At 45.1% G+C, this 23,417-nt stretch overlaps 1 protein-coding gene across 2 annotated transcripts in view; it reads left to right on the forward strand.

Annotated features, from left to right (window-relative positions):
- The first annotated feature begins 775 nt into the window (after positions 1–775).
- The window catches only part of ODAD4 (outer dynein arm docking complex subunit 4), a 151,385-nt gene continuing 128,743 nt past the window's right edge, over positions 776–23,417 (forward strand). Inside the window, exon 1 of one of the 2 annotated variants that reach the window (XM_073607557.1) lies at positions 776–1,027. In XM_073607557.1, the coding sequence (XP_073463658.1) occupies positions 908–1,027 (120 nt within the window). In that variant the 5' untranslated portion in view covers positions 776–907. The remainder of the gene's footprint in view (positions 1,028–23,417) is intronic. The other variant, XM_073607556.1, reaches the window with a different exon arrangement.

The raw sequence follows: 23,417 nt of genomic DNA on the forward strand, positions 1-23,417 counted from the left end.
GTACAAAGAACACACCATCGGTCTCCTCTCATCTGACAGGACATGAATCTGTGTGTTTACACACACAGATCCACGGTCCTGCTCAGTTACCGGGCAATCGCGGGTGCCCGGCGGACATCGCGGCCGCCGGGCACGCGCACCGGGACCCGAGCGATGCGGCGGGCGCGCGCGCCCTGGAAGGCTGCGCCGTCATATGACGGCGGCCCAGAACAACAGCTGCACCGTCCCGCCGTCATATGACAGCGGGCGGGCAGCAAGTGGTTAACAGAAACAAAAGCAAAACTTTTATTTTTTTTTAAATTTTCGGTCTTTTTTTATTTGTTTAGCAAAAAATAAAAACCGCAGAAGTGATCAAATACCACCAAAAGAAAGCTCTATTTGTGAGAACAAAATGATAAAAATCTACTTTGGGTACAGTGTTGTATGACCGCGTAATTGTCATTCAAACTGCGACAGCACTGAAAGCTGAAAATTGGTCTGGGCAGCAAGGTGTATGTGCCCTGTATTGAAGTGGTTAAACAAACAAAAAAAAAGCTGGAGTGGAGGCCACATGTTTATTGTAGACAGTGGAGCTACAGCTAAAGCCATTCATTGTTTGTTACAATAAAGTTCAATTTTTTAAAAAAAGTGGAATGAGGCCACGTGCTTCCTGTCAAACGTGGAGCTCCACTCCGCAGCCAGACCCCTCTCTCACAATCTGAGGAATTACTTTATACCAGCTGCACATGACTAAACTCCGCCCCATGAGCACTTTTTATTGGACCTCGACTTCCCTGCACATCATTGGCTGTTCGAGGAAGCTGGAGACGCCATGATTGTTTCCCTGTTGCTAAGCGATAGCCTTGGTTGCTAGGAACACTTTGCGGGATAAAGTTTGTGTGTGCAGACGGCTGGTGTGATCTCCGTGATGGCTGAAGAGGCGGATGGAGAGCAGGGACCCCGCAGTACCTTCACCACGTACATGGCTGAGGGGGAGCAGCTTTACCACAAGGGGGAGTACAGCAAAGCCAAGGAGAGCTTCAGCAATGTAAGAGAAGGGGTTGTGCATGGGGCTGGGACTTGTAGTTCTACAGAAGCTGGAGACACTTGTGCTGGGTAGAATCCGTAGGTGGGAAAATACAGGTTCTAATGGGGTTTAGCTGTTTTAAAGTGTATATAGCCATTAGTTTGTACTGTATAAAGTTGTAAAGGGTAAAACAATTGGTAAGTTTTTCATTCCTCCTGAGGAGATTTCTTGTCACTTCCTGTCTTGGAGGTGGAACTGGTGACAGTCGTACTGTCTGTAGATTTACTGTCCAGTCAGACACCCTAGGGAATAAAATAGCGGTCGTTGCAACTTTTTATGTCACAATTTTTCAAATACGTTTTTTTTTTTAATGGAAAAAAAAAACATTTTCATGAATTAAATAACAAAACAGTAAAGTTAGCCCAATTTTTTTTCTTGTATAATGTGATCGATGATGTTATGCCGAGTAAATGGATACACAACATGTCACGCTTTAAAAGTGCAAACACTCGTGGAATGGCGGCAAACTTTGGTACTTAAAAATCTCCATAGCCGACACTTTAAAAACTTTTTACAGGTTACCAGTTTAGAGTTACAGAGGAAGTCTAGTGCTAGAATTGTTGCTCTCGCTCTAATGCACGCGGCGATACGTCACGTGTGGTTTGAACAATGTTTACATATGTGGGCGGGACTTGCGTGCACATTCACCTCTGTGAGCGCACAGGGACAGGGGGCCCTTTAATTTAAAAAAATTTAATTTTTTTTTTTTTTTTTTTTTTTTATCACTTTTATTCCTATTACAAGGAATGTAAACATCCCTTGTAATAGGAATATGGCATGACAGGTCCTCTTTATGGAGAGATAAGACCCCACATCTCTCCTCCAGGCTGGAAAGCATCAGATCAAAAAAAAATGACAGATCTGATGCTTTCCAGCCGAGATCTCGGCTAACATCCGTGGCCCGGACGTGACATCATAACGTCATGCCCAGGCCTCCGACAGTCATAGAGATGACTGGTGACCATCTGGTCACCGGAAATCTCTATGCTCTTCATCCAGAGGCGGCTTCTTTCTCCGGGTTCCTGATGGCACAGGGAACCCTGGAGAAGCCACAGAGGGCAGAAATGTCCCCTCCTGCTGCCTGTAAGACCGATCAAGCGGCTGAACTGCCACTATGATCATTCTTGTGGTGCACAGAATCGCCGGCTGAAAAAGAAGATATCTGAATGATGCCTGTAGCTGCAGGTATCATTCAGATATCACCACTGAAAGTCAAAGATGTCATATAATGTCCTGGGGCTGGAAGTGGTTAAAAGAGAACTCAACCCATAACAACTTGATAAAAAAAAATAATGTTCTTTAGCAAGGAACATACATCCCACATGACTACTGTATTTATTGGCGTATAACACTCACTTTTTCACCATGAATATCGGGTGCAAATAGCGTGTGCGTGTTATACGCCAATACTTCAATTTCAGCTGCCTCGGAGGCAACGGGGGGGGGGGGGGGGAGGGCGGAACGAGTGCCGTCAGATTACATACAGTGAGAATCTCCTGTTTACTTGGTGGCCTCTGTAATAGGAAGTCAATAGATGGCAATGGCGAGGCTGCTGCATTGATGGCAATGGTGAGGCTGCATTGATGTGGACTAATAAGGCTGCATTGATGGCACTTGTGAGGCTGCAGGTGGGCCTTAATCAGGCTGCATTGATGGCAATGGTGAGGCTGCAGATGGGCACTGACCCTTATTTTGCTTCAAAGTTCCTTATTTAAAATTTTAAGTTTTTTCCTGAAACTTCCCTCTTAAAATGAATGTGCGTGTTATATGCCGATAAATACGGTAATTAGGCTACCAAAATTAGTGTGTGCTGTGTATCTCCTGCAGCATTGCTCCTTTCTCTTCTTGCAGGAGACTGCCATTTTGCTGAACCCCAGAGCCCCTGAACAGCAGTAAATCATAAAGTGGAACTAAACCCATCAATTTAATGGTTTCCAAATGTAGTTAGCAATCCTGGCATTCCAGGAATGTAACTCACATTTGTGAATCAAAATATAAGAGCGCTACCCAATGTTAATGCTAACACAACCGTGGGTGGTGACGCAATTTCCGGCTGGTAAGACGATGGATACTTCCGGTTCTGTTTTTTTTTTTTTTTTTTTTTAAAGTTTTATTTATTGCTTTTTTAACATAACAGATACAAACAAGACCCATTGGGTCACGCACAAAATAAACTATTTACATTTCTTCAGCATTGACTCTCTCCTCCTTCCTCCAGACCTCCGCTCCGTGAAAAATAAAAAACTAAGATAATAGTAATTAGGCCACCTTATCACAATAACAGTCAATAAAAGATTTAAGACATGTCAGATAGGTACATGTTAAAACCCACTGTACGCATATTCCATTAGGTACCACTCAATCCGCCACCGTAGTTTCACTATTCAACCAACTGCTCCACACTTTATCACTTTTTTTGTGGTATGCCCCTGCTAATGTATGTAGCCTTGTATAAAGGTGCAGCCCTATTCACCACACCCTTCCACGCTGACACAGATGGAGGATTAGGCTTTTTCCAAGACAACACTATCATTTTTCTAGCATAATAGATCAGGATCGTTAGCAACGTACGAGTTGCTCTCCTTGGGGCTAGATTGTCCACCAGCCCCAAAAGACACACCTCTATTGTGGGCTGTATAGGAATGGCTGTTACTTCTGCTATACATTCTGTAACTCCCGTCCAATATGCTTGAATGTTCGAGCAATTCCAGAAGATATGCATGAAATCAGCAGTGAGGGAATTGCACCACCAGCAACTAGGTGACCGGGAAGGGAACATCTTAGCTAATCTAGCTGGAGTAAGATATATGCGATGAACAAATTTAAATTGAATGAGTTGGTCTCTAGCAGAAACCAATCTAGTAAAATTAATGTCCCATACATTGTCCCAGTCATCCTCGTCCATCTGGGGGAACACCTCACCCACATCGCTCTACACTTTGCAAGGAGATCTCCCCCCCCTCACCGAACAGTTGTTTGTATATTGTAGACAAGGCCTTGTCCAAAGTGTCCTCCCTCAATAAAGACTCTATGCTCATTTTCGGGGTAATTCCAGTATTTCCAAATTGGGCATTGTATGCATGCCTTAGCTGAAGATAACGGAACAGGTGGGTGTTGGGAAGGTTAAACTTAGTTTTAAGGGCGTCAAACTGTAGAAGTTCCCCACCACCCACTAAATCTTTCAGTGTCTTAATACCAAATTTAGTCCAGATGATCGGATCTGGGTGCTCATAGCTAATTTAGGATTCTTCCAAAGTGGTGTGTGAGGAGAAATCTCAGAAGCACTGCCCATCTTAGTCACTGCCACCTATGCCCTACTGGTCGCACGCATGAATAACGTGAATCTATACGGAGCCCTGAAACGGGAGATGTTTCAGTGCCTCATAAGAACCAACAACCGCTGCCTCTAGTGTGTTAGCAGTGTCATCCTCAGGCACAACAAACCACCTATGTACGACTACTAGCTGACCCGCAAAAAAATATCTGTGAAAGTCTGGGACCGCCAATCCCCCTTATTTCCACGGCAGCTGTAACACCCGAAATTTAATGCGGGGGTGTCGTCCCTGTCACAGGAAAGTCGTTCTGAGCTGATCTATTCTTTTGAATATATATCTCGGAATCCAAACGGGAATTCTGAAATATATGCAGAAACAGAGGCAGAAATTTCATTTTTACTAAGTTCACCCTAGCTATGAGTGTCAAAGGTAAATTCTGTCATGCCTGTAGCCTGGATTTTAGTTCAGTCAAAAGTGGATCGACATTCAAAGCAATAAAGTCTGTTACGGAGTTGGATATATGTAACCCCAGATATCACCTCTACCCTCTGCAAAGGACAATCTGTGGGAATCTCACATCTGAGGGATGACGTCCTGAGTGATAGAATCTGGGATTTCCCCCAGTTGACCCTCAGACGCGAAAAACGAGCAAAGGAATTTAGGATGTCTAACGCTGCCGACAGGGATTGCTTGGAGTCTCGCAAAAAAAGAACCATATCATCCACATACAGTGCCGTTTCCTCAGTCAGGCTACCCACCGTTATCTCTTGTACCTCCTCAGAGGCTCGCAAGGCCGCTGCCAAGGGCTCGATCATGATAGAGAAAAGACCCAGGGATAAAGGGCATCCTTGGCGAGTGCCCCTATATATTCGGATAACATATTTAACTTTATGGCTATTGTAGGGCAGTGATATAGAATGTCAATCCACTTCCGGAACCTAGGACCGAATCCAAGTACCTCCAATACCACCCTCATGTAATTCCAATCCACGGAATCAAAGGCCTTTTCCAGATCTAGAAAGACCAGTATTCCACCACTGGAACTATCTGGGCCCAGCTGAGTGTGGGTGAAAACCCTGCGCAAGTTAATATCCGTGGCCTTTTTGGGCATAAACCCTGTTTGGTTTGGGGAGATAACCTGATGCAGGACCAACATCAATCTAGTAGCTAACAGTTTTGTCAGTATTTTGAAGTCCATATTTAATAAAGAAATGGGCCTATATGATGAACACTGTAATGGGTCCTTATTGTATTGTTGGCTAAGCCAGATATGAGCCTCATAAAAGGAGAGGGGGAGGCTTCCCTTTTGAAAACAGTCTGTGTATAATTGAAGCAGTCTGGGCACCAAGGTCTCCGAATAATGGCGGTACCACTCAATTGGCAACCCGCCGGGTCCAGGAGCCTTACCACTAGGGAATTACCCCATTGCCAAGGCTACCTCTTCCTCCAAGAACTCGACATCCAGAAAACTGCCAGATTCCTCTGGCAGCCCAGGCAACTGTAGGGTCCCCAAGGTGTCCCTAAGGTCCTCAGTGTCATATGAATCTATAGGGGAGTACAGTGACCTATAGAAGGACACAAACTCCCGTATTATATCTTCTCCGTCTCTCAATATTTGTCTGGACGGAGACAGTATGCAGGGAACTACTGTCAGGGACGTGTCCCCTACCGTCAGTAAAGCTATTAGTTTACCATTTTTTATCTCCTTTTTCAAAGACTCTTGCTGCACTCCTTTGCAACTGGGAAGTAACCACATCATGATAATGGAGGGATATATTCCTCCTTGCGAACTGCAACTGAGCCAACGTGGCAGGGGAAGGCAAATCAGCATGTGCCTTAGCGCATTCTTGCTCTTTGTCCTGAAGTTGTTGTTTTTCTGCACTATTCTGTTCTGTTCTCAGTGCTTTTATGGCTATGTATACCCCCCGAGTTGTGGCCTTGAAGCCTCCCACTCAGTGTGTACCATTGCTGATCCTTCATTAATCTGCTAATATGTATCAATGTGCGGTTTCAGCATCTCCTCCACAGTGGGTTCGTCAACCCACCTAGGAGACCAACACCAAACTCTCCTTGAGCTCCGGGAGCCCAGTCGCAAGGTAATCTGCAGTGGGTTGTGATCCGATAAGCCTCCTGGAAGATAGGCCACCCCAGTCACCAGTGATAATAATGTCCCATTGGCGAGCGCCAGGTCTATTCTGGAGGACGAAGCATGTACCGAGGACAAATAGGAATAGCATCTGTCCGCGGGATGCTTCCACCGCCAGATCTCTGTGAGACCCGCAGCTTCCGCCCAATGCGACAAGTCGTGGTTCGGAGCCCTATGTGGATTGGACGTGTCCAACGTATAATTAAGAATATTATTGAAATCTCCAGCCACCAGCAACTGAAATGGAGCATGTGCTGCCAACTTCTCCAACACCTCATACAGGATATTCCCTGTAAAAGGAGGGGGAATATATACATTTACCAGGGCCAACCTGCGAGAATAAACTTCAATTAGCACCACTAAGTGTCTGCCCCCAGGATCTGTAATTACCGTTTCTATGGAGCAAGGTAAGGACTTGTGCAACAAGATATACACACCTCTAGCATAAGATGAATAAGTGGCATGTATGGCTCTGTGTATCCAGGGACGTTTCATGGCCAAAATTTTGTTGCCTAGTAAGTGAGTTTCCTGTAAAAACATTATGTGAGGATGTTGGGCCTGTAAAAACTTCAGCACCAAAGCTCTCTTAAATTTTGAATTCAACCCCCTGACATTCCAGGAGATGATGCTAATATTCAAGGACATGACTGTAATTTAGAAATTTGCCACTAGATGGAGGCCTAGGAGCACAACTGAAGTATAGAGGCACACAGAGCCACACAGAATGCTGAAGAAAAACATTTACCCACCTACAAACATTACATTTTGGTGGAGCCTGTTTCCGAGTGTCCCCCGGTCTGCCAACCGTGCAGTTCCGAGGATGACACCACAAACGCACCACCACCAAAAAGGTGGAGCAGATACAAAAAAAAACAGAATATAAGAGAAGGCATGATCAAAAACTTCACTCCAAAACAATTCCCTGTCTTGCCAGCTTAAAAATGGGGTAGAAAACGAAAAAAAAAAAACACAAACCCCGCATCAGCCGGCAGACTTGATCCCCAAAACCAAAAAAACAAAACAAAAATGGAATATTGTCTTGTAGAATTATTCCATATGTCCCTTAGAAGGAACAAGTTCAGAGGGTGAGCACTGGCACTATACGCTTCCGTGGGTACTCTTTGCAGAGCGAGCATCTGGCTCCATATGTATTGTAGCCATGAAGCACCAAGCAGCTATACACATGCTGCAACATCTTGCAGGGAATGTTTTACACAGTACAGACAGGGTCTTTACAATTGCATCCCCTGACAACGCATACCGCCATTAAATCTACTGGAAAGAAGAACTTTGGATAGGATTATATGCAAGTGTATGCGCCTGCCAGAGCACAGTCAGCCTTCACTGTACCGGATTATGGTAAAGAACAAAAAACAAAACAAAAATAAACAATGATTCACTTCAATCCAAGGTATCCAGCCAATCTGAGACATCCGAGGGGACCTCAAAGAATTTCACAGTACCCCGGTGTTCCACCCGCAGCTTACTCGGGTACAGCATACTATATGTGAGTCCCTTTTCCCGGAGCCTCCTCCGAACCTCCACAAACATACAACGGCGCCTCTGCAGTTCCAGGGAAAAATCCAGGAAAAAATGCAGGGTCGTATTCTCAAACCGGAGCTGTGGTTTCTTCCGGGCTTCAGCAAGGATGGTAGTTTACAAACCTCACCAGGAATGGTCTAGGCAAGGCGCCTTGTGGTCTTGGGCCCGTGGGGACCCTATGAGCGCGCTCCACAATGTAAGCTAAGGATACTTGCTGTAAGTTGAGGATGTCCTTAAAGAAATTTTCAACAAAGCTGGCTGGATAGGAGCCCTCCGCGCCCTCAGGAAGGCCCACCACGCGCACATTATTGTGGTGCACTCTATTTTCAACGTCTTCAGACCGCGCCATCAGGGTTTTAACCGTGCGTTGTAGGTCAGCGTTACAAGTAGTAAAAAATTAAATATAAATAGAAAATGAAAAATTAAAATTTATATATAATAATTTTTCATTTTCTATTTATATTTATTTTTTACTGTTTATATTACCATTATTCTTTCAACACGCTATACCTTCAGCAGACTTACCCATATGATCTGTTGTGTATTCATACATTATGTGCATGGGTAATGTGTTTTTATTGTGCCTTGTTTTTACCTCTGTCTGTTACTGCATGTAGAAGAACGGGCTTTAGCTTAATTAGCTCTAGGAGGCAGGATCCTTTGAATGTCCGTGCTCTTGGCCGCCCCTTAGTATTATCTATCCACTTGCTGCTTGCAAGGAAGGGGGAGGTGCCGCTGAGCCCGCCTGCCTATATGAGACAGAGCGTGGAGTGTCGGCACCCCCTTTGAGAACGTCCTATGATGAAACGCGTAAGGCGGAGCACAGGTGGCACGCACGCCACGGATGGGCTGTCTGTTTATCGCTCCTGTGTTTCCTAGCCTATCATCGCCATAGCGATTGTGTTTTATACATTTATTTGTAATAAATCCTTTTATACTACACTATGGGAGCCCTTTTTTTGTTTCCTCCTGTGAGGACTGTGTTGTCTGCTGCCGAGGTGGAGCCCCAATTGGAGTACACTGTGAAACCCCAGTGAAGAAATATACAGGCCGGTGGAGGTACAGATCTAATACAGCCACTTTAGGAGAAAACCTGGATAAAGTTGCCCACTCTATGCCTATTACCCCTGTAGGGGTGACTACATTCGGTGAGTGGGGGAGCACCAAGTCACCATACCCGCTGTGAACTAAAGTCACCTGACCCTGTGGAATCTGTGGATAATTTTTCCCTTTAATATATTGCACTTATTGCTTTCAAGTTATTATGTTTGCCTAAGGATTTGAACTATACACTGGACACTTACTTATATTATGCAACCACTGTGGACATTCTATATATACATTTTTTGCACGTTTTATTAGGATGTGCACATACCCTTAGTGTTTATATCTAGGGTGGAGAGTGTTGTACCTTAGACTAGACTATTCACGTCTATTATTGTAGATTTGCACTATTGATTCACACCAGGTACACATTTATTATTCTATTATTATTTGGGTGGATTGATGAGGGTGGGCATGCATTCCACTGTGTCTCTTAGTGGGGGTTGCATCCCATTATCTCTCATCACTATCCCCCTATTTTAGCAGTTCCTAAACTCACACACTTAGTGAGTATCTACAAGGTGTAACCCCTTTTCTATTTTTTTTTTTTTTTAGACGATATCTGTACACGATTTTATTGCACTATTATATTTTCACGCTTTTAAGATTTATGTTAACGATATTTTGAGATCTACACTTTGGTTATACAAAATAGGCTTGGAGGTGAGCTGAAACATTTTAAATCTTATATTAAAGCCATAGAGGGTAGCGCCGTTTCCCCAACCACTCTATATTATTCTTGTAAGTTCCCTTGGGAACCCATTAGGGGAGGCTGCAACCTAATTTCCTAAGCGCGGATTCTTTGACATAATTGAGGTAGCTGCTGATTGCTCCATATCTGAGGGCTGCTGCGGGTCTTCTACATTCTGCTCCATGTCCCTCCAAAAGCTATAGAGCTGTTTGTATGGCCGCGGCTCGCTCTGCACCGGAGGACGCGATAACCACCGCATGTGTCACTGCCGGAGAACTCTGTGTCCTGGGAGGCGGCTGTTTCTTTGTCAATCGCCGTTTGGATGGCATCTAAGGAATCAGGAGGTGCCCCCAATCGCACTGTCTCCGTCCACCGGCCAAGAGACCACTCGCTGTAGGGTATCAGAACAGAGAGCCGGGACGGAGGCAGTAGGATGTGGATTATACTGGGCCCTGGGCATGGCTGTCAGCCCTCATATTGCTTGGCAGGATTATAGGGTAACTGAGGGCTATTATTCAGCGAGCTGGAGCAGGGGCAGGAGGTTATGGATGATGCTGGGTCCTTGGACACTGCTATCAGTTCTCGCAGGCAGTCTCCACCCAACACTGAACTGTTCTTAGCAATATGATGAGATAGCTGAGGGTTACTGCCAGAGAGCTGGGATGTAGGCAGGAGAATGTGGGTAGCGCTGGGCTTATTCCACCTGGCACTTTTTTCTGGGCTTGGTAGGACATTTAAGAGGCCGATGTCAGCAGCGTCCGCGCCCTGGATTACAGTCCGTACCGGCCGCGGCGCCCCTCCGCGGGCTGGCCTAGTAGGAAAATGCGGTGGGCGGCAGGCTTCGCTAGGCCGCACCAGGCCGGACCAGTTCGTGGCCGCTACAGGCAATCTCGGCGGCCCTGCAGATCACCGGACCTCACCAGGCACTATACAGGGCAGGCTGGATGATGATGGAGTCCCCTACCGTACCTCCAGGCTGGCAACAGCTCCCTCCATCAAGATGTAGGCCGGTAAAATGGCGGTGTCCGCGTATGTGCGGGCTCCGTGTTGCCCCTGCCAGTCCTGGACGGATCCCGCTCAATACAGACCCCGGGTCCAGCCAGACAGGTAGAGGGACAGGCTGGTAAAGAAATTAGCTAGATTTAGGCTGTGTAGCGTTTGGATGGCTAAGGATTAGGGTCAGGATGTCTGGAGCTCCTCTCTCCCACGTCTGTCTCCTCTCACCTCTCATCTGGACATGCCCCCCCCCCCCCCCCGGTTCTGGGTTTTATACATGTGTTAATATTTTCAAGTGTGTGTGTGTGTGTGTGTGTGTGTGTGTGTGTGTGTGTATTGTTTGTTCTTTGTGACCAATAAACGGAATTATGCTATATTGCTTACTGTGCCATTTGTTTACATCGCATGACGGCACATTGAGAATGACCTTTGCTGTAGGCTGAGACCTCGCCCATGGAACTACAGAGCCCAGCCATCTTCACAAAGCGCTTATGACTTCTGTCATGGGTGTCATAGTTATCTGGTGAGTGAGGACACATAGAGGGGAGCATGGATCGCACAGATTTTGTGTGTGTTTGTGGTGTTTTTGTTTTTGTTTTGTTTTTCCAGCACTTTACACTACATAATTGAAAATTTAAAGCTGCACTAGAAGATTATGATATGAAAATGTATGAACTTTTGAAGGATTTATGAATTTATTGACTTTAATTATGATGGATTGTTCTTTATATGGCACTGTGAGAATGATGTGTTAGCATTAACATTGGGTAGTGCTCTTATATTTTGATTCATGTTTAAAGGCACATGCACTTTGAGAGCATCAACCTAATTTATTAATTTGTTCACAATTTATAATTCTCTTATCAATTAATGCAGGAGTATATATTGGTGTAATATTTACATCTATACAGGGCTTTTTTTCTCCCGGAACGGAGTTCCGCCACCTCTGGCAGCCCTGTCCTTTCCCTCTTGTCAGTAACACAGAGTAACAAGTAAAGGAATCACTTCCTCCACCAGCTTCTGTGTATTAGGGCCCTTTCACACTGAGGCGGTTTGCAGGCGCTATTGCGCTAATAATATCGCCTGCAAACCGACCGAAAGTGCCGCTGCGGTGCGCTAGCAGGAAGGGAAAAAAAGTCCTGCTAGCAGCATCTTCGGAGCGGTGAAGGAGCGGAGTGTATACCGCTCCTTCACCGCTCCTGCCCATTGAAATCAATGGGACAGCGCAGCTATACCGCCGGCAAAGCGCCTCTGCAGAGGCGCTTTGCGGTGGTTTTTAACCCTTTCTCGGCTGCTAGAGGGGGGTAAAAAAACGCCCCGCTAGCGGCTGAATACCGACGGTAAAGCGCCGCTTACAATAGCGGTGCTTTACCGCCGCCCCCGCTTCAGTGTGAAGGGGCCCTTAGTGTCGGCACTGCATCCAGGGCACATGATGCTGGATGTTTACAGATAGATGTCCTAGGTCTCAACGCTGCAATAAACCACATTATTTGTAAATATAGGGCTTGAGGAGGCGGCTTCTTTCTCCACCTGCTGCCTGTTACAACTGTGTGTAGCACAGAGAGGAGTGAAAGTGCTGTGAAACTCCTCCTCTGCTCCTTGCTACATTCCTAATAGGCAGAGCTGCAGGAACGTCACTGTGTTGAAAAAAAAAAAGCCCGGGCACCAACTATCAGAGCCGTGATGACTGCATTCTGCAATGGGTGACAGAGCTGTGGGGGAGGAGGACAATCTGTGAACAGGTGAGAGAGCTTTTTGTGTGGGGGGGTGGGAGGATTTGTGAGAAAGCTGGGGGATCTATGAAAAAGGTGAGAGAGCTGGGGGGGGGGGTTGGTGGGTGTTTGTGAAAGGATAAGAGAGCTGCGGGGGGGGGGGGGGGGGGTCTGTAAAAAGGTGAGATTTGTGCAAAGGGGAGAGCTGGAAAAGGGGGGATTTGTGTAGGGGTTATAGCAGGGAAGGGGGTTTGCAGATCATGCAGAGGTGAAAGCTGTGAGGATAAGCTGTAGATGAGGGTGCTGAGGTGAGTTGTGGACTGGGGGTGTAATCTGTGGGGGGGGGTGCAGAGGTGAGATGTTAATGGGGTACAAAGGTGAGTTGTGGACGAGGTGCTAAGGTGAACTGTGGAAAAAGTGCAGAGTTGAATTGTGTATGGGACAGAAGAGGTGTGCTGTGGATGTTTGGCACAGAGCTGAGCTGGGGATGGGCACAGAGGAAAGCATGGTGGTGTGCAGAGGCGAGTAATTGATGGTTACTTTGAGGGGTGGAGGATTTTTGCTTGGAGAGGACAAGGGAACTTTGCTGGTGGGCAGCAAATTATACAGAGTTCAGTAACCAAGAGTATGTCATGTATGGCAGGGTATGCAGGGTGCAACAGTGAGGATTTAGTAAAATACCTTGTACATTACCTAGTCATAACTGTATGCTGTGCTATACATTACATACCTCTTACTGTCATATGTTACATTAATGGCCCCTGGATAATACTAATGAATTCTGCACTCTGTACAATGGGTTTTACATTATGTACTCCTGACCCCTGCACTCTGTATGCTGGACTGCACATTACACTCTATATTACATATTCCTGACCACTGTACTCTGTACACAGGGCTGTATGTTGAATACAGATTTCAGCAATCAGGAGTATGTAAGGTACAACACAACTGACAGAGCGCAGTGGTCAGAAGTATGTAACAGCCTAGTATAAAGAGAACAGGGGTCATGATTACATAATGTATAGCACAGTATACAGGGGTAGTGGTTAGGAGAGTGTATCATTTGCCTCAGATTATGTGTGTACATTACATACTCCTGATCATAGTCTCTATGCTGTGCTGTATGGTACATACTGTACCTTTTTCATGTTGTGTACTGTACATGTTTATGGCTACTGCACCCTGTATGATATGCACTTCTCTGCACTGCACAATGCATACTCCTGAGTCCTGTACTCTGTGTGTTTCACTTTTCTGAACCTTGCGCCTTCTGCGATACACAGTTCTGAACCTCAATCACACCCACTATTTGGCAACCGCATCATTTTCACTTCTAAAGGAAAGTGTGGCTGGAGGTGAGGTTGTGGGTGTGGTGGGGGCGGGGTTGTGGGTGTGGTTGGGGTGGGGCGTTGGCTGGGGAGGGTGAGTTCCAGCACCTATTTTCTGAGGAAAAAAAGCCCTGCATCTATATACCCATTAACCTAACTGTCACATTTCCTTGTGTCCTCAACCAAACTGTCCCTGATGTCCTAACTGATCACATGTGCAGCACCATGGCAATTGCAGATCAAACAGAATCCGCTTCATTCGCTGTAAAGGATAGGAGGGTTTAATTTTGCTTTAAAACTGTCAGCAGATTGGCCTCTACAAATTTGTCAGTGCCTAAAAGGTAGAGAGCAACTGAGCATATGCAGAGCAGGGTGAAACCGTGTATTACTGGATTTAACCTTTTTTGTACCACCTGCCCCACCCTATTAGATTGTAAGCTCTTCTGAGCAGGGCCCTCTTAATCCCCTTGTATTTTATTGTATTATAATTGTATTGTCTCCTTTTTTATACTGTAAACTGTTTGGCGCTATATAAATCCTGTATAATAATAATTTTAACCACTTCAGCCCCAAGCCTCTTTCTGAGATTTGGTGTTTTACAAGTTAAAAACAGGTTTGTTTGTTTTTTTGGAAAATTTCTTGGAACCCCCAAACATTATATATATTTTTTCCTAACACCCTAGAGAATAAAATGGAGGTCGTTGCAATACTTTCTGTCGCACCATATTTGCGCAGCGGTCTTACAAGCGCACTTTTTTGGGAAAAAATAATACACTTCTTTTTTTTAATTAAAAAATAAAACAACAGTAAAGTTAGGCCAATTTTCTTTTTTAAATTGTGAAAGATAATGTTACGCCGAGTAAATTGGCCCAATTTATGAGTAAAATGACCCAACATGTCACGCTTTAAAATTACGCCCGCTCGTGGAATGGCGACAAACTTTTACCCTTTAATCTCCATAGCTGATGTTTAAAAAAAAAATCTACAGGTTTTGAGTTACAGAGGAGGTCTAGGGCTAGAATTATTGCTCTTGCATTAACGATTAACAATTGTGACGATACCTCACATGTGGTTTGAACACCATTTTCATATGCGGGCCCTGCTTACGTTATGCGTCGCTTCTGTGCGCAAGCTTGGGGGGGGGGGGGGGGGCGTGTTTTTGTTTTTGTTTTTTTTTTTTGTTTGTTTTTTTTTCTTATTTATTTTACCTTTTTTTTTATTTTTATACTGTTCTTTAAAAAAAAAAAATTGTTTCACTTTTATTTCTATTACAAGTAATGTAAACATCCCTTGTAATAGAAAAAAAGCATGACAGGACCTCTTAAATATGAGATCTGGGGTCAAAAAGACCTCAGATCTCATATTTATACTAAAATGCAATTAAAAAAAAAAAGTCATTTAAAAAAAAAAAAAAAGACTCCTTAAGAGCTATGGGCGGAAGTGACGTTTTTGACATCGCTTCTGCCCAGCATTGGTATGGAGACGGGTGGGGGCCATCTTCCCCCTCACTTGTCTCCATACCTAACAGGACACAGGACCCGATCGCCTCTGCCACTACCAACGGCTCTAGTAAGCGGCGGAGGGCACCGGAGCGCGGCGGGAGGGGGGGTGCCCCTCTCCTGCCGCTGATGAAAGTGATCTCACAGAAAATCTGCTACACAGACCATTTTTATCTGAAAGCAGGCCGCCCGCTGAAGAAGAGGAAACCTGGGTTAGGGTAGCTAGCTGCTGCCATAACGATATCCCTCTTCAAAGTACCGACGTATAACGATGGCGGGCGGTCCGTAAGTGGTTAACCACTTAAGGACCGAGCCTCATTTTGAGATTTGTTGTTTACAAGTTAACCACTTAACAACCGGCCCATAGCCAAATGACGGCTACAGGGCGGTTGTTTAACTCTGGGAGGACGTCCAGGGACGTCCTCCCAGAATTCTGCTCTCGCGCGCCCCCTAGGGCGCGCACTCGAGAGCATCCGTGATCGCCGGGTCCATAGGACCCGGCGCATCACAGATCCCGGTAAATGGCCGCTGATCGCGGCCGTTTACCATGTGATCGCTCCGTCAAATGACGGAGCGATCACATGTAAACAAACCGGCGTCATCTGATGACGCCGGTTCCTCTCCTCCCCCTCTCCTCCCCTCCTGTGTACCGATCGGTACACAGTGACCGAAGAGGCGGATGGATGGATGGCTGCAGCGTTGTGGGCTGCATGTGTAGTGCCCACAGCGCTGCACAGAGACATCCAGCCATCCATCCATCCATGCTCAGCCATCCCCACTACTCTGCATGCCCTGCAATGCTGTGCAATACTCTGCAATTCCCTCTGCAATACCCCGCAATACTCTGCCATACCCTGCGATACCCCACAATACTCTGCCATACCCTGCGATACCCCGCAATACTCTGCCATACCCTGCCATACCCCGCAATACTCTGCCATACCCCGCAATACTCTGCCATACCCTGCAATACCTCGCAATACTCTGCCATACCCTGCAATACCCCAAAATACTCTGCCATACCCCGCAATACTCTGGAATACCCCGCAATACTCTGCCATACCCTGGAATACCCCACAATACTCTGCCATACCCTGCAATACCCCACAATACTCTGCCATACCCTGCAATACCCCGCAATACTCTGCCATACCCTGCAATACCCCGAAATACTCTGCCATACCCCGCAATACTCTGCCATACCCCGCAATACTCTGCCATACCCCGCAATACTCTGCCATACCCCGCAATACTCTGCCATACCCTGGAATACCCCACAATACTCTGCCATACCCTGCAATACTCTGCCATACCCTGCAATACCCCACAATACTCTGCCATACCCTGCAATACCCCGAAATACTCTGCCATACCCTGCCATACCCCGCAATACTCTGCCATACCCCGCAATACTCTGCCATACCCCGCAATACTCTGCCATACCCCGCAATACTCTGCCATACCCCGCAATACCCCGCAATACTCTGCCATACCCTGCAATACCCCGCAATACTCTGCCATACCCTGGAATACCCCGCAATACTCTGCCATACCCTGAAATACCCTGAAATACCCTGAAATATCCCGCAATACCCAGCCATACTCTGCAATACTCAGTGATACCCAGCCATACTCTGCAATACTCAGTGATACCCAGCCATACTCTGCAATACTCAGTGATACCCAGCCATACTCTGCAATACTCAGTGATACCCAGCCATACTCTGCAATACTCAGTGATACCCAGCCATACTCTGCCATACCCAGCCATGCGCTGCAATACCCCACAAAAATCTGCAATACTCTGCCATAACCCGCCATACTCTGCCATAACCCGCCATACTCTGCCATAACCCGCCATACTCTGCCATAACCCGCCATACTCTGCCATACTCTGCCATACTCTGCCATACCCAGCCATACTCTGCCATACCCAGCCATACTCTGCCATACCCAGCCATACTCTGCCATACCCAGCCATACTCTGCCATACCCAGCCATACTCTGCAATACCCAGCCATACTCTGCAATACCCAGCCATACTCTGCAATACCCAGCCATACTCTGCAATACCCAGCCATACTCTGCAATACCCAGCCATACTCTGCAATACCCAGCCATACTCTGCAATACCCAGCCATACTCTGCAATACCCAGCCATACTCTGCAATACTCGGTGATACCCAGCCATACTCTGCAATACTCGGTGATACCCAGCCATACTCTGCAATACTCGGTGATACCCAGCCATACTCTGCAATACCCAGCCATACTCTGCAATACCCAGCCATACTCTGCAATACCCAGCCATACTCTGCAATACCCAGCCATACTCTGCAATACCCAGCCATACTCTGCAATACCCAGCCATACTCTGCAATACCCAGCCATACTCTGCAATACTCGGTGATACCCAGCCATACTCTGCAATACTCGGTGATACCCAGCCATACTCTGCAATACTCGGTGATACCCAGCCATACTCTGCAATACCCAGCCATACTCTGCAATACCCAGCCATACTCTGCAATACCCAGCCATACTCTGCAATACCCAGCCATACTCTGCAATACCCAGCCATACTCTGCAATACCCAGGCATACTCTGCAATACTCGGTGATACCCAGCCATACTCTGCAATACCCAGCCATGCTCAGCCGTACCCAGCCTCTGTATGTGGCCAGGCTGTGGAAGTCTCACACATGTGGTATCGCCGTACTCAGGAATAGTAGGAGAATCTATTTTGGGGTGTCATTTTTGGTATATACATGCTATGTGTTAGAAATATTGTATAAATGGACAACTTTGTGTTAAAAAAAAAAAAAAGCGTTTTAACCACTTCCCGCCTTCCGTCATATGACGTCCTTGACTTTGTGCGGGGATATCTGAATGATGGGTGCAGCTACAGGCATCATTCAGATATCATCTTTTTCAGCCGGCGATTCCCTACACCATAAGAATGATCGTAGCGGCTGTTACACTGCTTGATCGTTCTTACGGGAGGCGAGAGGGGACGCCCCCCCCTCCTGCCGCCCTCCGGTGCTTCTACCGACTCACCGCTATGATCGAAGCCAGGATCCTTTTTTTTTTTTTTTTTTTTTTTTTTTTTTTTTTTATTTCAGGAACAGCCTAGAGGTGAGATGTGGGGTCTTATTGACCCCATATCTCACTGTAAAGAGGACCTGTCATGCCATATTCCTATTACAAGGGATGTTTACATTCCTTGTAATAGGAATAAAAGTGATCAAAAAATTTTTTTTTTTGGAAAAAAGTGTCAAACTAAAATAAATAAAGTAAAATGAACAATAAAAAAAAATAAAATTTTTTTTAAAGCGCCCCTGTCCGTGTGCTCGCATGCAGAAGCGAACGCATACGTAAGTCCCGCCCACATATGAAAACGGTGTTCAAACCACACATGTGAGGTATCGCTGCGATCGGTAGAGCGAGAGCAATAATTTTGGCCCTAGACCTCCTCTGTAACTCAAAATTTGTAACCAGTAAAAAATTTTAAAGCGTCGCCTATGGGGATTTTTAAGTGGTGAAGTTTGGCGCCATTCCACAAGCGTGTGCAATTTTGAAAGGTGACATGTTAGGTATCTATTAACTCGGCGTAACTTCATCTTTCATATTATGCAAAAACATTGGGCTAACCTTACTGTTTTGTTTTTTTTTAAAGCAAAATACATTTTTTTTTTTCCAAAAAAAACGCGTTCCAAAAATTGTTGCGCAAATATCGTGCGAGATAAAAAGTTGCAATGACCACTATTGTATTCTCTAGGGTCTTTGCTAAAAAAACATATATAATGTTTTGGGGTTCTATGTAATTTTCTAGCAAATAAATGATGATTTTTACATGTAGGAGAGAAATGTCAGAATTGGCCTGGGTGCTCCAGAACGCCTGAAGGTGCTCCCCTGCATGTTGGGCCTCTGTATGTGGCCACGCTGTGTAAAAGTCTCACACATGTGGTATTGCCATACTCGGGAGTAATAGCAGAATGTGTTTTGGGGTGTAATTTGTGGTATGCATATGCTGTGTGTGAGAAATAACCTGCTAATATGACAATTTTGTGAAATAAAAAAAAAAAAGAAAAAAAAAAAAACTTGATTTTGCAAAGAATTGTGGGAAAAAATGACAACTTCAAAAAACTCATCATGCATCTTTCTAAATACCTTGAAATGTCTTCTTTCCAAAAAGGGGTCATTTGGGGGGTATTTGTACTTTTCTGGCATGTTAGGGTCTCAAGAAATGAGATAGGCCGTCAGTACTTCAGGTGTGATCAATTTTCAGATATTGGTACCATAGCTTGTGGACGCTATAACTTTCACAAAGACCAAATAATATACACTAATTTGGGTTATTTTTACCAAAGATATGTAGCGGTATAAATTTTGGCCAAAATATATGAAGAAAAATTACTAATTTTCAAAATTTTATAACAGAAATGAAGAAAAATTTATTTTTTTACAGATTTTTCGCTCTTTTTTCTTTTATAGCGCAAAAAATAAAGAACCCAGCGGTGATTAAATACCACCAAAAGAAAGCTCTATTTGTGTGAAAAAAAGGACAAAAAATTCATATAGATACAGTGTTGCATGACTGAGTAATTGTCATTCAAAATGTGAGAGCACCAAAAGCTGAAAATTGGTCTGGTTATTAAGGGGGTTTAAGTGCCCAGTGGTCAAGTGGTTAAAAACAGTTTTTTTTTTTTTTTTTTTTTTTTTTCTTTTTTGCTAGAAAAGTACTTGGAACCCCCAAACCTTATACATTTTTTCCCTAACACCCTAGAGAATAAAATGGCGGTCATTGCAATACTTTCTGTCATACCGTATTTGCGCAGCGGCCTTACAAGCGCACTTTTTTTGGAAAAAATTGCACTTTTTTTAACTAAAAAATAAGACAACAGTAAAGTTAGCCCAATTTTTTTTTTTTTTTAAATTGTGAAAGATAATGGTACGCCGAGTAAATTGATACCCAACATGTCATGCTTCAAAATTGCGCCTGCTCGTGGAATGACAACAAACTTTTACCCTTAAAAAAATCTCCATAGGCGACGTTTAAAAAAATTCTACAGGTTGCATATTTTGAGTTAGAGGAGGTCTAAGGCTAGGATTATTGCTCTCGCTCTACCGATTGCGGTGATACCTCACATGTGTGGTTTGAACACCGTTTTCTTATGCAGGTGCTACTCACGTATGCGTTCGCTTCTGCACACGAGCTCGGCGGGATGGGGCGCGTTTAAAATTTTTTTTATTTTTACAATGTTCTTTAACCACTTGCCGACCGCCGCACGCCGATGTACGTCCAAACTTTGGCAGCGGATATCGTTGTTATGGCAGCAGCCAGCTGCCATAACCCCGGTATCCCGGTTTTCGTGTGGCGGTCGGCTTTGAGATAAAAGTGGTCTCCTGCGGCGGATTCGCCACGAGATCACTTTTATCGGTGGCGGGAGAGGGACCCCCCTCCCGCCGCGATCCGGTGCCCTACGCCGCTTACCGGAGCCATCAGTAGCGGCGGAGGCGATCGCGTCCTTCTCCTTGCTGTGCCTGGGGACAGGTGCGGCTAAGATGGCGCCCACTCGTCTCCATGACACTGATGGGTGGCAGCAACGTCAAAGCGTCACTTCCGTACATACGTCTTAAAGGCACGTTTTTTCTCAATGTCATTATTTTTTTTTTTTTTTTAAATGAAGAAAAAAATTTTTTAAAACGTCCCGACGAGCTCACGCGCAGAAGCGCCCGCATATGAAAACAGTGGTCAAACCACACATGTGAGGTATCGCCGCGACCGGTAGAACGAGCGCAATAATTCTAGCCCTAGACCTCCTCTGTAACGCAAAACATGCAACCTGTAGAATTTTTTTTAAACGCCGCCTATGGAGATTTTTGAGGGTAAAAGTTTGACGCCATTCCACGAGCGGGCGCAATTTTGAAGCGTGACATGTTGGGTATCAATTTACTTGGGGTAACATTATATTTCACAATATAAAAAAAAATTGGGCTAACTTTACTGTTGTCTTATTTTTTTTTTTATTCAAAAAAGTGAATTTTTTTCCAAAAAAAGTGCGCTTATAGGACCGCTGCGCAAATACGGTGCAAAAAAAAATATTGCATTGACTGTCATTTTATTCTCTAGGGTGTTCGAAAAAAAACAATATATAATGTTTGGGGGTTCTAAGTAATTTTCTAGCAAAAAAACCTAATTTTAAACATGTAAACACCTAAAATCCAAAATGAGGATGGTCCTTAAGTGGTTAAAAAAAAAAATGTCACTTTTTTTCCTGTTACCAAAGAATGTAAACATCCCTTGTAATAGAAAAAAAGCATGACAGCACCTCTAAACCACTTCAGCCCCGGACCATTTGGCTGGCCAAAGACCGGAGCACTGGCTCCCAAACAAACTTGACGTCCTTTTTTTTTTTTTTCCCCACAAATAGAGCTTTCTTTTGGTGGTATTTTGATCACCTCTGCGGTTTTTATTTTTTGCGCTATAAACAAAAAAAGTGTGACAATTTTGAAAAAAAAAAAAAAAAAGCTATATTTTTTACTTTTTGCTATAATAAATATCCCCAAAAAATATATTTTGGGACCATTCACATTTATACAGCGATTAGTGCAATTAAAAATGCACTGATTACTGTATAAATGTGACTGAAGAGGTTAACCACTAGGAGGGGGTTAAGTGTGTCCTAGGGAGTGATTCTAACTGTTAGGGGGCATGGCTATGAGTGACACTTATTGCTGCTCCCGATGAGAGGGAACAGACGATCAGTGACATGTCACTAGGAGGAACGGGGCGACGTTGTGTTTACACTGACATCTCCCTGTTCTTCAGCTCCGTGACACGATCGCGGGACACTGGCGGACATCGAGTCCGCGGGTCCCGCGGGCACGGTCATGGATCTCGTGGCAGGGCCACGCGCGTGCCGCCGCCGGCAAATTTATAGGGACGTACCTGTACGCCCATTTGCCTGTCCGTGCCTTTCTGTCGTCGTATATCTACATGCGGCGGTCTACGTGTGGTTAAATATGAGATCTGGCGTAAAAAAAAAAAAAAAAACTCAGATCTCATATTTATACTAAAATGCAATAAAAAAAAAAAAAAAAAAATTCACTTTTAAGAGCTATGGGCGGAAGTGATGTTTTGACATCGCTTCCACCCTGCAATGTTATGGAGCCGGGTGGGGGCCATCTTCCCCTCACTTGTCTCCATGTCAAGCACGGGGAAACATCTGACAGCTCCAGTAAGCGACGGAGGGCACCGGAGCGCAGCGGGAGGGGGGGCCCTTACCCGCCGTCGATTAAAAGTGATCTTGCGGCGAATCCGCCACAGAGACCACTCTTGTCGGAAAGCTGACCACCGGAAGAAGTGGATACCGGGGTTATGTTAGCTAGCTGCTGCCATAACGATATTCCTCTTCAAACTTAGGACGTATATTTTTGTCATCAGTAGTGAATTTATCTCAAGGACCCCTGTCCCACTACTCAGATCCATTCCCCTACACATGGACTACTCTCTCTCTCTCTCTCTCTCTCTCTCTCTCCCCAGTATCCACACGCCAAGCATGCCAATTTCTCACTCCCTACAGACTGTCAGGGGATTTCAAAATTGCTCTGACGCCACTTTCCAGTCTTCTATATTCTGCTCTCTCCACACTGACAGCACACCACACTATTCACTCACTGCTGTGTCTCCGCTGACCATTACTGTCTCTTATACTCTTCTCTCTCCCCACTGACTGTATTCCAAAACACTTATGGCTGTCTTCTATACTCCTTTCTCTGTCTACACTGACTGAGGTCCATGACTCTCAATGTCCTCTCCCAATGACCATTCCATGAATCTCAATGTCCTCTGCGCCCTGAGCTCACCCTTTTTTTGAAGTGAATTAGAGCCTCCGGGTCTAATCATGTGCTTAAAAAAAAAAAAAAAAAAAAAAAAAAAAACCCCATTGAAATCCATGCGTTCGATGCCCTGAATGTAGATTAGGGGGCGGCGCCCCTGCACCCCTAATGAAGCGACCGCCACTGATGCCTAACCTCGCTCCCCATTGTGTT

The sequence above is a fragment of the Aquarana catesbeiana genome, linkage group LG12 (genome assembly GCF_042186555.1).
Source record: "Aquarana catesbeiana isolate 2022-GZ linkage group LG12, ASM4218655v1, whole genome shotgun sequence".
Taxonomy (NCBI): Eukaryota; Metazoa; Chordata; class Amphibia; order Anura; family Ranidae; genus Aquarana; species Aquarana catesbeiana.